General features: G+C 37.0%; 2 protein-coding genes across 2 annotated transcripts; both read left to right on the top strand.

Moving 5' to 3' along the window:
- Window positions 1-1,316: 1,316 nt before the first annotated feature.
- LOC141337108 (uncharacterized) lies at window positions 1,317-7,276 on the top strand. Its single transcript, XM_073842866.1, has 4 exons — window positions 1,317-1,969; window positions 3,615-3,742; window positions 3,963-4,071; window positions 4,164-7,276. The coding sequence occupies exons 1-4, from the start codon at window positions 1,693-1,695 to the stop codon at window positions 5,225-5,227; spliced, it is 1,578 nt and encodes a 525-aa protein (XP_073698967.1). The 5' UTR covers window positions 1,317-1,692; the 3' UTR covers window positions 5,228-7,276.
- Window positions 7,277-8,533: 1,257 nt separating this feature from the next.
- Window positions 8,534-14,983, top strand: LOC141336684 (uncharacterized). The gene is made up of 3 exons (XM_073842400.1): window positions 8,534-9,255; window positions 10,822-10,940; window positions 11,710-14,983. Exons 1-3 carry the CDS (start codon window positions 8,973-8,975, stop codon window positions 12,808-12,810), a joined length of 1,503 nt encoding a protein of 500 aa, XP_073698501.1. The 5' UTR covers window positions 8,534-8,972; the 3' UTR covers window positions 12,811-14,983.
- Window positions 14,984-15,200: the final 217 nt, after the last annotated feature.

The following is a 15,200-nucleotide window of genomic DNA, read 5'->3' as shown; positions in this document are numbered from 1 at the left end:
TTCATTAGTATTGTGTTTTAATTTTTTTTTTTTTCTTGTGAAATCACACCTTGTCTCAGTCGCTATTCACTTCTATTGTATAGAGTGTTTTTAGCCTACCACACGTCTTCAATCTTCCATATTGGCAGCATTGCAAACAATGCACTTAACTGAAAAAAAAAATCGCATTTTGCTGATTATTGCTGATGAAAATAGTCGGTTTTTGTCATGTTTTGGGCTGTACTAATAGTCGGACCGGGAAAAACATTTTGAGTACTATAGACTGCCAAAAGTTGTAACAAATCAAGGAGAAGAGTGCAAAAAACTGAGGAACAAAAGGCATTTGTGGTTAGCTAATCTGAACCAGGATTTCCATGGATCGAATCTTGACAACATTTGTTTGTTCTTATCATTTCTGGTCAGATTAGGCTAATATAAGGCTAATATTTTAATTAATACTTCTTGTATGTATCTTTATACCACCTATTAACTTTAGTTTGTCAAAATATTGCGCCCTTTCCTGCTTACTAAAAAACCATACAGGTTTGCAACAACATGAAGGTAAGTAAATGATTCTGAGGCTACGTTTACATTAATCCGGATACATTTGAAAACGGAGTTTTCATTTTAAAACGCTCTCTGTCTACACTAGCGTTTCCAAGCGTTTTCCAAAAGTTTCTCATCCACACTGAAACGTAGGAAAACATCAAATTCGCCTTACTGCGCATGCGTAAAGCCTCCAAAAGTATACAGACGTAATAAGTTTTCACGCAATTCTTCTGGCGGGATAATTTACGGAAATATCTCATCATCCACTGACGCGTCTATTTCGCGCTCATTCATATTTTATCTGAAAAGCAGTTGTTGTCATGTTTTTTCAGGACAGCAAAAGTAAATTTTCTGTCATCATTTTAGGACTGCAATTTGAAGAGTGTAAAAGGTAAATCTCTTTAGCAGCAGTGTGACAGTGAAAAGCACAGGCACAATTACTGGTGTAAACATAGATATCTATTGGTACAATATGCGTCACATGACTAAATATGCGTCATCGTTTTCAAAAGCCTCCGTGTTCACAGTCCACACTACAACGTGAAAACGGTGTTTTCAAATGTATCCACTTTGGCCGGAGTTTTTAGAAATAATCGTTTTCTGTGATAAAAACGGGGTTTTCGTGTAAATGAGAGGCCAAACCGCAGGGAAATATCTGCGTTTTCCCTTCGTGTAAACGGGGCCTGAGTAAAGGTAAATGCATAAACGCCATTTACATTGTTGAGTGAACTGTCCCTTTAAATTGTCCCTAACCTCCATCCGTATGTTTGCTTGCTTCGGGGAGCACGTCCAGTGAGTCCCGTTGTAGGACGAGAGCATGTTTTTCGATCAGCACTAATTCTCCGTATCGTTTATGTTACAATGTTTAAATGCGACACTAATAAGAAAACATTAACCGGTAGTTAGCGTTAACTTACAGCAACACAATAACATTCCTCGCTAGCCTTTGCTAGCAAGTGTATTGATTAGTGCAGATTTGATAAAACTAAAAGATGGTTCGACAACAAAACCAACAATATGATGTGACAATTTGGTTTGAAACGTCTAACGAGGAGCTTTAAACGATAAATTGTTGGCATTGTAGCTTGTTTGTATAAACAAGAAGGCAGCTCGATTATTCTAGGTTGATTTAAGGCTTTTTTTATTATCCGTTTAATCGTCATTATGTCCGAAGTCATACACTCGTTTCAGTCACAGCTGTCCGGGGTCATGGAGACCGTTTTTAAAGCTGCCATATTTGAGATCACCCGGCTCGTGGAGGAGAGTTTCGTGAAGGAAGTGTCCCGTAGTCGAGAGCAGGTAGAGACTCTGAAGAAGAGGCTCCAGTGGAGCGAGACCAGACGGAAAAATCAAGAGACCACTGTGAAGAGTCAGAGATGTGCAGAGTGTGACAAAGCCCGTGTGTGTAACGAAGAAAAAGAAGATATCTCAACACAATCAGGTTTGTTTACAATCACAATTTAGCTAAGGCTCATATAGGAACCTCATATTTGATAATTAATAAACTTAGTGATTTCTGTCCTAGTTATTAGACCAGAACAGGGATTTATTGTGAACCAAGCATACTGGCATTTTGGACTCTTAACCCATGTATAAGGTTAAAAAATAGTTCTGGGATTGTGGTAGTTTTGGATTCTGTACAATTAAACAAAAAAAAAATCACACTATGAAAAAATGAAACGGGTATAAAAATAGCAAGTCTTTAACATTAATACTTCTCGCACAATATATAACATACATGTTTAAAACATATTGGGAACATGAAAATGTCTGTCTTCAATGCAGTCAAGTTTCTTCAGGTAAATGCGTAATAAAAAAAACATAAATACTAATGTCAATACCCTCAGGCTAGTTGAAAATCTGTCACAAAAAAAAAAAAAAAAAAACACTACCAGTCAAACGTTTTTGAACGTTATGGTTTTTTATATTTTAAGTCTCTTCTGCTCGGCAAGCCTGCATTTATTTATTTGTTTTAAGTACAGAAAAACTGGTAAAATTGTGAAAATGTTGTACTATTTCAAATTTAAATGTAATTTATTCCAGTGGTTTTTGAGCTAAATTTTTAGCATCATTACTCCAGTCACATGATCCTTCAGAAATCATTCTAATATTCTGATTTGCTGCTTAAAAAACATGGTTGAAAACAGCTGAGTAGATTTTTTCATATTTCTTTGATGAATAGAAAGTTCTGAAAGGATTTATCTGAAATAGAAATCTTTTGTAACATTATAAATCACTTTTTATCAATTTACAGCATCCTTGCTAAATAAAAGTATTAAGTTCTATAATTTCTTTCCCCTCAAATAAATAAATAAACAATTATACTGACTTCAAGCCCTTGAATGGTATAGTGTATAATGTTACAAGAGCTTTTTATTCAGATAAATGCTGATCTTTGGATCTTTATGTTCATCAAAGTTTTCTCAACTGTTTTAAATATTGATAATATTAATAAAGGTGTTTCTTGAACAGAAAATCCGCATATTAGAATGATCTCTGAAGAATCATGTGACACTGAGGAATGGAGTAACGATGCTGAAAATGTAGCTTTGATCACAGGAATATGTTATATTTTAAAATTTATTCAAATAGAAAGCAGTTATTTTAAATAGTAAAAATATTTAATAATTTTACTGTGTTTGCTGTATTGAATGAAATGCAGGATTGGTGAGCAGAAGATAATTCTTTACAAAACATTAAAAATCTTACTGAATGGTTTTGTACATTAAATAATTTGCAATTTCATGTCTATGCAGCTGCTTTTAATTTGACCCACAAACATATAATTGTAGTTGACATTTTGCAAGCACATTCTACAACACAGAGTGACAACACTTTGCAGGCATATTCATATACCCTAAATGAGAAAAGGTCACAAAATGTCAATTAAAAAAACCCATAATAGGTTAACCAGTATTTCTGGCAATTTAAAAATCTAAACCCACAACATAACGTAAAAAAAGTAATTGTTTAAAGACCCTTACGTCATTCCAGACATATGACTTTTTCTTCCATCCCTTTGAAGACCATTAAAGAACTGTGTAATCAATGCCCTCACAGTTGCATTCACCCTTGACTACATGTAGAAAATGAACACAGCCTCAAACAGGAGAAAGTTCCGGATGGGAACTGGGGAAGCTGTGAGTTGGAGTCTGACACACTTTTGGGAAGAAAGAGATCAGAAGACCAAACCAGCCCTAGTAACACAACAGAGGTGAGTAGCCTACTGGATACAAATTTATAACTCAATCTTAAGAAAAAAGACTATTTTCTTTCAATCAACTGGATGCTCCATACAATCAACAACTGATAAATAATACAAAGTCTCCATCTTACATTACGTTTCATCACAACACAAGACAAGATCTGTTGCTACTTCTGTTTTATCGTGACTTTAACATTCTGTGCACATTCTGTCTATGTGCTCTCTGTAGTCCACAAGTACAGAGAACAGAAAACTGGACTGCGTATTGAAAGAGGAGACCCTTTATGTCACTACCAGTAATAAGGAGCTTCAGGATGGGTGGACGTTGGATACTGAAGGTGTGATTTAAATATCTGATTACTGCTTTAATACACTTGAATCAGATTTTGTTTGAAGATGAGACATTTTTTTTCCATGTTTGGTTTTCCAGGAGCTGAGACATCTGATTTCTCAGCTCACAGTTATAGTGAGCAGGAGCTGCAGCAGATTCAGGATGAGTGGAGCTCTGGACTTGATCAGACTGCTGACAATGAGACATACGCAGATATCGCAGATGTCCAGGGATTGGCGTACCGAACACGCTATGACGCAGAAGAGCTAGCGAGCTACAGTGTGCATGAACTGGACGTGGGAGACCTGGACGGTCTTGGAGAAAGAACTGAAGGCATGTTGGGTAATTCAGTATCGGTCGCAGTTGGCCCTGATCAAAATGACCTGGACCAGGAAGGTGGGAGACGTCACAGCTCTTCCTTTAAAAATAAGAGAGGAAACCGAGGATCTTTACCTGTGCAAGTCAGCCCAGAGACCGAAGACGTTGATAGAGACATGCACTGTTTACTTATTAATGCAGATGGCCACTTGCAAGACATAAACTCCTTCAGTGAAGTTCAAGTTGCAGGAGGTGCTGGACATAGAGGACATTCACTGTATGTTGGGGACACAACTAGTGGTGCAGTTTATAAGGGACATGCATTGAATCACTCTAATGTTGGACAAGCATTAGGAGACAGCAGGGCTTCTGCGAAAGCCTTCCCGGTCTCCCAACGAGTCGGTTCAAGTGGCGGATACACTTGTAATCAGTGTGGTAAGAAGTTCACTCAGGCTTGCAATCTAAAAGTCCACCAGCGTGTCCATCAGCGGGAAGGTCTCCACTTGTGCAGCCACTGTGGGAAAGGTTACTCATCCTTCAGTGACTTGCGAAAACACAGATGCAGTCAGACCGGAGACAAACCCTATACCTGCACACTATGTGGGAACAAATTCAGCCGACTGTGGAATCTCAAGCTGCATCAGCGTATTCACACACAGGAGAAACCACACAAGTGCACCATGTGCACTAAGAGCTTTACCCGGGCTGACATCTTGAAAGTCCATCAACGTACCCATACAGGAGAAAGACCGTACCGCTGTGGTATCTGTGGATTGAGCTTCAAACGACTGGATCATCTCAGGTCACATCAGCGCAAACATAGTGCTGACCAGAACAATCCATGAAAAAAAAAAGCACCATATACAGTCTTATTCTGTGTGCACACTAAACACAAAGCGAATATTCTCATCGCATTATGGTTCTAGATTACTCACAGGATGTTTTTCATGTCATTCACATGAATAAAATCATTGCATAATGCTTTCCTCCATTTTCTGTTACAACCGGACATGTCAAACTAGTTGTGTCAATAAGTTCTTCGCTGATTGGTGCGACAGTGAGTTTTTTTTTTTGCGAATTTTTAAGTTGGATGGTAGATACAATATTGCCCGTTTGCGAGTGGATTACACACAGACAATGCAAAGACGAGAATAGATCTGAATTTGCGCCGGGCGATGCAAATTGGCACGAATTGACGTCTCAATCGCATCTTCTGAGCAAATTGAAACAGTTCAACTTGAGCCAGCCAAGAGCTGATGACAAAATCGTGTAATGCTTTGCTCAATTTTCTGATACAAACGGACATGTCAAATTGGACATGGCAATAACTTCTTTGCGGTTTTGTGCAGCAAATTTTCCGCTCTAGTTAAAATTTTTCAACTTGCACAGAACATGCGATATTGTTCATTTACAGGTAGATTACACATAAAGTCAATGCAAAAATGTGAATAGACACGAATTTGTTACAGGCGATGCGATTGCCAGGAACGTGTGATTATAGACCTCAATTGCGTCTTCCACGCGAGTTCAAAAATTTCAACTTGAGCGAAAAATTTGCATTATTCGTTGTCGCACAAGCCAATCAGCGAAGAGCTTATTGACACTCTGGTTGTATCAGAAAATGTTTTTTTTTTTTTTTAACTATTGTTTTTATTTATGCTGTGTGTTCTCATCGCATTATGGTTCTAATTTACTCCCAGGATGTTTTCCGTGTCATTCGTACAAATAAAATCATTGCGTAATGCTTTCCTACATTTTGTGATACAACCAGACATGTCAATAGGTTCTAAGTGAACTAACGCGATAACTCGTCATGCAAATTTGCCGCTCGAGTTGAAATTTTTCAACTTGTGTGGAAGACTCAACATAGATTACACACAAAGTCAAAGACTTAAGTAGACATGAATTTGCTTCCGGCGATGCGATTGCACCTCAATCGCGTCTTCCATGCAAGTTCAAAAATTTCAACTTAAGCGGAAACTTAAGTTGCATGATGCGTTGTTGTGCAAAACAATGAGCGTAGAGCTTATTGACATGTCCAGAGGGGTGTTCCATAAAACAAATTTGCCAAATAAGCCAGGCTTATTTTAGTTAGTCTGACTTATTGTCACTTGATTTGTCTTAAAATAAGTCAGAGTTACTGAAATAAGCCTGACTTATTTGGTAAACTTGTTTTATGGAACACCCCCCAGATGTTTTAGAAAATACTTTTTTTAAAATTGTTTTTATTCTTGCAATGAATGAAGCAAAAAACATCTCGCAAGTAAACTAGAGTGAGTAACACGATGCAAATATTCGCTTCACACTTGCTGTGCACACACTTTTAAGAGTTTTTTTTTTATTACTTTCAAGTTGTTGGAAGGTCATAAATTCAAACTGGACAATAATATTATGGGTCAGGTGTTTCCCATAAATAATAACATTGTCGCTGTAGAAGCACCCATTATAGTTATGTCTTCTGTATAATTTAATTTTGCTTTTCTAAAAGGGATAGTTCATCCAAGAATGAATATTTATTATTTACTTACCCTTAGGTCATATAAAACCTGTATGATATTGTGGTACATAAATCTGTGGTACATAAAAGTTTTTTTTTTTTTTTTAAATTTTCAATTTTTATACCCTTTTTTTGTCCATATAATCTGTTTTGGTTTCCAACGTTCTGCTAAACACAAAAGAAGAAATAAAGAAAAGCAGGTTTACGGGTAAATAAATGATGACAGAACATTCATTTTTGGATGAACTATGCCTATGAACTATATGTAACTATAAATTATGCTATACATCTCTGAAAAGTTGGATTATTGTTTACTTGTGATGCAGAGTCTACAACACTCATTTTGAAAAATGTATTTATTTCAGTTTGTTTTAATAAACCTACCAAATATACTGTTTATTTGTTCAAATATGCATTGTGACACATGCAATATCAGTTCATTTTCAGCTCTTTGCTTTAGCATTACATAGTCAAATGTTTGTTTGTTTTTTGTATGTATTTTTAGGATTTATCTGGTTGTTGGTTGATTAAATCCTCCAGATTTTTATTCAAAAATGCTTATTGTTAATTTTCATGACCAGAACTTGTGTAAGGAATAATAGACAACTGGCAACTGAATTATAGAAAAATTATAAAACAGTAATGCACCTACAAGATGATTATGTGGCCACAATATGAAGATTGACAAACCTGGAATTAGCATCTTCACAGATATGTGTTTACTAAAAAATAACTGCACGCCTTAGAACGTCTGTCAGCCATTCAGAGTCAAGCATTTAACAGCCTGTGTTATCCACTTTTTTCTTCACATAAGAGTGGGCATGGCCGTTTGTAAATTTTATGGGCTTGGCTTCCGGTCTCTTTGTGTCCAGCTATTTTTAGCTGTACAAAACAGCTCCTTTTGCTGCTTGATATTTCAAATTGATGTCTTACCATGGGCGAATTCCAAACGGCTATTTTGCGCCCTTCAAGGGCACTTCTAGAAGGGAACGCCATTTGTAGGGACGTTCCAAACGAAAGTGAGCAACTTAATCCCTTCACGAAGGGCCCTTCCAGAAGGCCGTTAGCGAAGGGAACATTCCATGGTCACTTCACGGAAGTGATTTCCGTTAGTGATCACGTTTGCGCAGCGTTGTCAAGGTAACATTTCGTCAGTCATTCCCTTCGCCAAGGGAGTTCCAAACGGTTAAAAGAGACAGAAATGCCCTACTCCCTTAAAAGAACTCACTTCAAAGGGATCTGCCCTTCGGAGGGAGTAGGGCGTAGGGATGCGCACTTCCATTTGGAATTTGCCCCATATTATTTTAATATTTAGCTTTGTGTGAAGTTATGCTTTATTTTACAAATGAGCTCTCCTATTTGTCCTATGAGACTTAGCTACAATTTTAGTTAGAACTTAGAACACTATCATTTGAGTATCAAAGAGATTCTATTATAGTTTTTAATCATATTTTGTTTGTTTTTATATACTTTCGGTTTCATTTTAGGTTTTAGTAATTTTGTTCATTTTTATTTCAGTTTCAGGTATTTTACTACTTGAGGTTAAACCAAATGAAATTGTCTTGTTATACTCTATAACGGGTGAGTGTCCTGTCTGATCCAACAAGGCCACCGTACAACCCGTGACGTCACCCACAACAACATCATTGTCCGTCTGCTCAGCTGCGCTTCGTTCGTCCTCACATGAATGATGCGTTAGTCAAACATCTAGTAGTTCACACATTCACTAAATAAACGGTAGTATGTACTAGAGTTATCTGGACATTATGCGACAGCTCCTCGCACCTAAAGGATATTTATTTCTGCCCGCGGTTCATACTGTCAAGCAAATGTAATGAGCTCGATGCTAACAACACTGTGAGGATTTTATAATCGGGGTTTGACTGACTGGCCGTGAAAGTGTGAAGTGCAAAATTTACTGTGAAACTGAGTTCCCAAAATGCTCACGTGTGGAACGAGTACTCAATAGGAAAAATAAAATATTTGAGATACATGGCTGGTCATTAATGTCATGATCACCGTTGTCTCTATGCATTCAGAAATCAGTTTGTTTTTATAAGAACGAACTCGAGTAGCGTTAGATCGGATACAGGATGACGGACACGCTGGTCATCACCTTCCAGACTCGTCTGTCTGCGGTCATGGAAACTGTCCTCAAGACCACTATGTACGAGATCACCAGGTTAGTAGAGGAGAGCTTTTTGGAGCAGATGGATCGAGGCAAACGAGAGGCGGAGGTGTTAAAACGGAGGCTGATAGTGTCGGAGGCCAAACTGAGAGAACGGGAGAGATTTAAGAGGGTGAGGTGTGTGGACTGTGGTCGGACAGCTGTGTCCAGGAGGAGGATACTACACAGAGGCCCCGAAACACAGAGCAGTGAGTGGTTATATAGTGCTCGCTTTGGTCAGGGACAAATAATAAGAATGTGCAGTAGTTTCATACATTTATACAAATGTAATGAACCAACAAATAATTGAAAAAGTACAGGAGTAATTTCCTGGTCATTATTTTTTTCACACAAGTTTGGAGACATTCAGTATATTATAGTTGTTACTATAAGAACTTAATGACCTTGACCAGTCAACAGTTTTTAACAGTAAGATTTTTTTCATGTTTTTAAAGAAGTCTCTTCTGCTCACCAAGCCTGTATTTATTTGATCCAAAGTACAGCAAAAACCGTAATTTTTTTTAAAAATATTTTTACTATTTAAAACAACAGTTTGTATTTAAATATATTTTAAATTGTAATTTATTTCTGTGATTTCAAAGCTGAATTTTTAGCATCATTACTCCAGTTATAGATCCTTCAGAAATCATTCTAATATTCTGATTTGCTCTTCAAGAATCATATATTATTATTATTATTATTATTATTATTATTATGTAAACCGCTGAGTAGAATTTTTTTCAGGTTTCTTTGATGAATAGAAAATTTAGAATAACATCATTTATCTGAAATAAAAATCTTTAGTATCATCACTTTTGAGCAATTTAAAGTATCCTTGCTAAATAAAAGTATTAATCCCCCCTCCAAGCTTTTAAATGGTGTAGTATAACATTAAAAAGTTTATTTCAGATAAATGCTGATCTTTGGATCTTTCTATTCATCAAGGAATCCTGAAAACTGTTTTAAATATTGATAATAATGATAACAACATTAAATGTTAATAATTAATAATAATGTTTCTTGAACAGGAAACCAGCATATTAGAATGATTTCTGAAGGATCATGTGACACTGAAGGCTGTTGTAATGATGCTGAAAATTTAGCTTTGATCACAGGAATAAATTACATTTTTAAAATATGTGTAAATACAAAACAATAATTTTTAATAGTAAAAAAAAAATTCACAATATTACCGCTTATGCTGTACTTTGGATCAAATAAATGTAGGCGTGGTGAGCAGAAGAGACTTCTTTAAAAAAACATTAAAAATCTTCCAAAAACCTTTGACTGGCAGTGTAGATAGTATATATTATTTTAAGCTATTAATAATAATTTATGGATTTAAATACTCATAAGTAATCTTGTAGCCCCCTTGGATGTTTTCTAAGGCCCCCTGGGTGGCCCTGGCCCACTGATTGAGAACCACTGATGAGAACCACTTTGGTGGACAAATGTTTTGCAAATATTACTATTTAAAACCAAATTCACAAGATGATAATAAACGATTGTTGAATTACTATATTTCAGCATTTTTTTGAGACTTCATCAAGGCATTTTTACCTTCAGCATCACAAAAAACATCAGATTTAAAATAATAGAACATTTATTTATTTTTGTGTGAATTGTCTTTTTATTATATTTTTGAATAATTAAGTGAATTTACACCATGTACCACATTACACATATTCAGGTAAATAAATAAGCTAGGTTAAGTCCAATAATTAATGCTGCTCTGTTTTTATTATTTTTATTTGATTTTATTTCATTGTTTATAGGTTTGGACCACCCACTTGTTGTAAAGCAGGAAAATGCCTCTGACAATAGCTGGAGGTGCAGTCCCAAGGGAAGCGCAAATCAGGAGAAGCCTACAGCAACTCCAGAAACTAAACAAAATGTGTGTATGGTGTTGTTTTACTGGTAATATCTAGTGGCCAAGAAGACAAAAAGCATTTGGACATTTCTGGGTGCCAAAGAGCATAGGTGAATTTAAGGGAAAAAGTTTACATACACATTGCAGAATCAGCAAAATGTTAATTACTGTAGCAAAATAAAAGGGATCATACAAACGGCATGTTTACAAATAGTTCACAAGAGAAAATAATAGTTGAATTTATAAAGATGACCCTGTTCAAAAGTTTACATAACCTTGAATCTTAATACTGTGTTGTTACCTGAATGATCCACAGCTGTGTTTTTCCTTTAGGGGACCTAAAATCCTTTTTTCAGGGTTTTCAGCATTTTTGTGCATTTGAACTCTTTCTAACAATGTCTGTATGATTTTGAGATCCATCTTTTCACACTGAGGGCAACTGAGGCACTCATATGCAACTATTACAGAAGGTTCAAATGCTCACTGATGCTTCAGAAGAAAAAACAATGCATTAAAAGCCTGAGGTGTAAACTTTTTGAATGGGAAGATCAGGTCAAATAATTAACATTATGCAGATTCTGCAAGGTGTATGTAAACTTTTGGCCTTGGCTGTATCATACAAAAAAAGCAACGCTGATTTGATATCTTATGCTATAAAATTGCATTTTAAGCTTGGCTTGGGTGTCTAAATACTTAAGCCAAATACTGAGCCATTGTAGTTTGCTGAGATGTTGTGTTAAAAAAGTATCATTTATGAGTGGTTTCTAAATCACACGTGTTTTGTGCATGACAGGCTATTCAAGTGTGTGAACCTAAACCTGGAGGAGAAGTGAAAGAGGAAGCAACAGAGGCTAGAGACTCACAAACACGTCTAGTGATGCATCCTCAAACACACAAACAAAAAGATCCTCCAAGCAGTGTTGGGGAGACCAATGGACTCCGCCATACAGATTCTGACCACAAAACGGTTGGCACATCTTGCACTGAAAGACCTGGGGATGAAGATGAGGTCCGACACAGAAACCTCCCAAAATGGTTTGACCCTAAAACATCACGGCCATCTGTTTCCCAACCAGAACCAGTCAGGACCTCAGCATCTTCTGAGTCTCCGAGTTTGAGACCACAAGTGGGCAGCATAGACTCAGGGCCTGTTAAACAGGAAGTTGTAGTGATGCTTCCACCAGACTGGGAAGATATGGAAAGAATCAGGCCTCAGGTGGTTTCTGCTCATAACAGTGCTAAGAAAACAGTGGTGGATCTACAGCCTGGAGATTCTGTCACTGCTAGACCTCAAGTGCAAGAGAGAGTTTCCTATTCTTCGCCTCCCGTCAAAGTTCAGAGCCTTGCTCCACAAACCATGCAGCATCTCAGAACACCTGTTAGGAAGAACACAAAAATTGTTCTGCATCCCAATTCGGTTGTGACGGATCACGGCGCCGTTGATGTAGACCGTGTACAATCAATTTGCAAAGCACTTCCTGCTCCAAAACCCTCTCACGTCCGTCAGTATACTGAAGGAGCCGCTACAAGTGAAAGAAGTTTCAATACCGTACACCCAGGAAGAAGTCTGCCGCAGATGGTCAGTATGAGGGTTCAAGGGGACACGAGGCACCTTTCGGCAAAGACGACGCACAATTGCAGCCAGTGTGGAAAAGGCTTCTCTCATCTATGTCACCTCAGAGCTCACCAACAGATTCACACAGGTGAGAGGCAGTTCTGCTGTACTATCTGTGGACGGAGTTTTACCAAACTGAGTAACCTGAAAGCACACCGCAGGGTTCACACTGGTGAGAGACCTTACATCTGCACAGACTGTGGGAAAAGATTTACCCAGAAATGCAACTTGAAGAGACACCAGAGAATTCACTCGGAATTCACTCAATCTAATGTATGATGAGACGTGGAGGTGTGACAGCGGTAGAATTGGTTATGTTAAACATTACACGTAAAGTTTGCTAATTAATCGTCCTCGTGTTGTTTCAAACTTGTACGACCTTCGTTCATCTTCAGAACATAAATTAAGATATTTTCGATGAAATCCGTGAGCTTTCTGACCCTGCGTATACAGCAACACAACTACCATGTTCAAGGCCCAGAAAGGTAGTAAAGATGTCGATAAAATAGTCCATGTGGCATCAGTGGTTCAACCTTAATTCTAAGAAGCTGCAATACTTTTTGTGCGCAAAGAAAAGCAACGTGAAAAGAAAATGTGCTTCGTGGTACTTTTCGCGAACGTGCGTTTAAGATTGAAACGTAAGAGAAGAAATTGTTGCATAAAGTTGTTATTTTCATTTTCTTTGTACACAGAAAGTTTTCTCATAGCTTTATAAAATTATGGTTGAACCACTGATGTAACATGATGTAACATTTTACCTGTCCGGGCTTGGATTTCATCCAAAAAATCTTTATTTGTGTTTTGTGTTTTGTATGGACCGCGTACATGTGATGCGTCAACATGCTCAGGCAATGTAGTTGGTGAAAAGTCAACACTCCCAGATGGGTTCGCTCAAGGAAACGGAATCTTTTAGTTTTTAATTGGTTGGCAGAATCAGGATAAGCACAAGTAATTATCATTTTGAGAGGCCAATATGCACTATGTAAACAATGAATGATGTATACACGCGACAGATCACTTCCACGCGTGCATCTACTATGGCAGATCACGTTGAAGCATCATGCGTTGTGTTGGGAACGCGCTCAAGACAGTAGAACGTTGCGATGGATCAGAGGTAAATAATGATATAAATACTGTTCAGCTTCTTGCATAGACCGACTGTTTTGTGTCTTAAGACCTCAGTGTATTGTCATGAGCCGCAGGGTTTAATTTGGTTTGGTCTGTGTATGTTTTTTTTTTACTCTTGAAAATTTGGTAACCATTGACTGCCATTATATGACTGACAGACTGCAACGGTCTGAGTTAAAAATCTTTGTTTGTGTTCTACTGAAGAAACAAAGTCACCTACATCTTGGATGCCCTGGGGGTAAGCAGATAAACATCAAATTTTAATTTTTGGGTGAACTATCCGTTTAACCCCATTAATAACATGCATTGTATTAAAGTACTAAAACCAATTTTTCAAACCTCATGCTCTGAAAAATTTGTTCTGCAGTGATATGACCGGATCACTCAGGGGCAAAAACCATGATAATTAGAAAAATATTAAAGCAGAGCACTTTTCCATTCTCTCTGGATGTAGCAGGCTATTTACATAGTCTAACAAAATAAATGTCCACATTTCACCTTAAAATCTAATTATTTTGAAAATCAGCATACACACAAATGCAGACATACAAGTCATTGTTCAAAAATCTTCTCTACTTATTTATAGGTTTGATGGTTCCTCTATTTAAAGTGTTTATCTCACTTCAAATTGGAGTTTTACAAGCCAACATAACTACTCAAGTACAGTATATACTGTTAAATTAGATCTCTTTTGATTTGTTTTTTCAGTATATTCAGATGCGTAGCATTACTCCTTGAAATGGTGCATATATAATAGTGCGTTAATGTTTTTTCTTTTTCTTTAAAATACCCGGTAAACTGTTTGAAGAATAAATTTATGTGCATACGCTGATGTGGACTAAAATAGTTACATGTTCATATTTAGATGTCAGTGGTTAAATCTTCAAACCTGTGCAGGAGGGCCCATGAAACCACCTGCTAATTTTCAGATTACTATCTTCAAATGTAATGATGACATTAAAAGACATGGTTACAGTGTTTTTCAGAGTACAAAGAATGAGTTACAGCACAGCTGGTACGTTCAGGCGACTTTCTCATCCTTTTTTAGTTTAATTTCTTTTGTTGGTTAAATGCCACACACGGAGCAAACTCTTCCAGTAATGCATGCAAACAGACTATTGTTGATTCAGGTACACCACAGTAAGCCATGTACATTACAGGCTCTATGACTGTAATTAAAATGTTCGTCTTTTTTCTGTGAAAATGAAAAATATAAACTCCATTTAACAAGGACCAAATGGCAGGAAGTTCGTGTTTCCATTTCTGTCATATATATGTTGTTTTGTAAAGTTCATGTCAGCAAAATTAAATACTTCTCCATCTGTTTGGTATGTACATGGGTCATGTGTTGTTCTCATGTTGTCGTTTTAGATAACTTGACACATTGTTCTTTCCTGTTGCAATTTAAGGTTATACTTGGTGGTTCCAGCACATGATGAAACAGAAACTTTAGGCCTGTGTAGGTCAAGATTTAGGACATTTTTTACTGTGTTATCCAGTTTTTTGTAACACTTGCTATATGATCACAGTCATACATGATA

The sequence above is a fragment of the Garra rufa genome, chromosome 6 (genome assembly GCF_049309525.1).
Source record: "Garra rufa chromosome 6, GarRuf1.0, whole genome shotgun sequence".
NCBI classification, from domain to species: Eukaryota; Metazoa; Chordata; class Actinopteri; order Cypriniformes; family Cyprinidae; genus Garra; species Garra rufa.
The sequence above is the reverse complement of the archived record's forward strand: the minus strand, read 5'-3'. Positions and strand labels throughout refer to the sequence as shown.

What these genes read in the sequence shown, in the direction of transcription:
- LOC141337108 (XM_073842866.1), top strand. Translation starts at nt 1,693, where the DNA reads ATGTCCGAAGTCATACACTCGTTTCAGTCACAGCTGTCCGGGGTCATG. An exon ending in AGATATCTCAACACAATCAG is followed by an intron (nt 1,970 to 3,614) that starts GTTTGTTTACAA and finishes GACTACATGTAG; the next exon opens with AAAATGAACACAGCCTCAAA. An exon ending in GTGGACGTTGGATACTGAAG is followed by an intron (nt 4,072 to 4,163) that starts GTGTGATTTAAA and finishes TTGGTTTTCCAG; the next exon opens with GAGCTGAGACATCTGATTTC.
- LOC141336684 (XM_073842400.1), top strand. Translation starts at nt 8,973, where the DNA reads ATGACGGACACGCTGGTCATCACCTTCCAGACTCGTCTGTCTGCGGTC. An exon ending in AGGCCCCGAAACACAGAGCA is followed by an intron (nt 9,256 to 10,821) that starts GTGAGTGGTTAT and finishes CATTGTTTATAG; the next exon opens with GTTTGGACCACCCACTTGTT. An exon ending in CTCCAGAAACTAAACAAAAT is followed by an intron (nt 10,941 to 11,709) that starts GTGTGTATGGTG and finishes TGTGCATGACAG; the next exon opens with GCTATTCAAGTGTGTGAACC.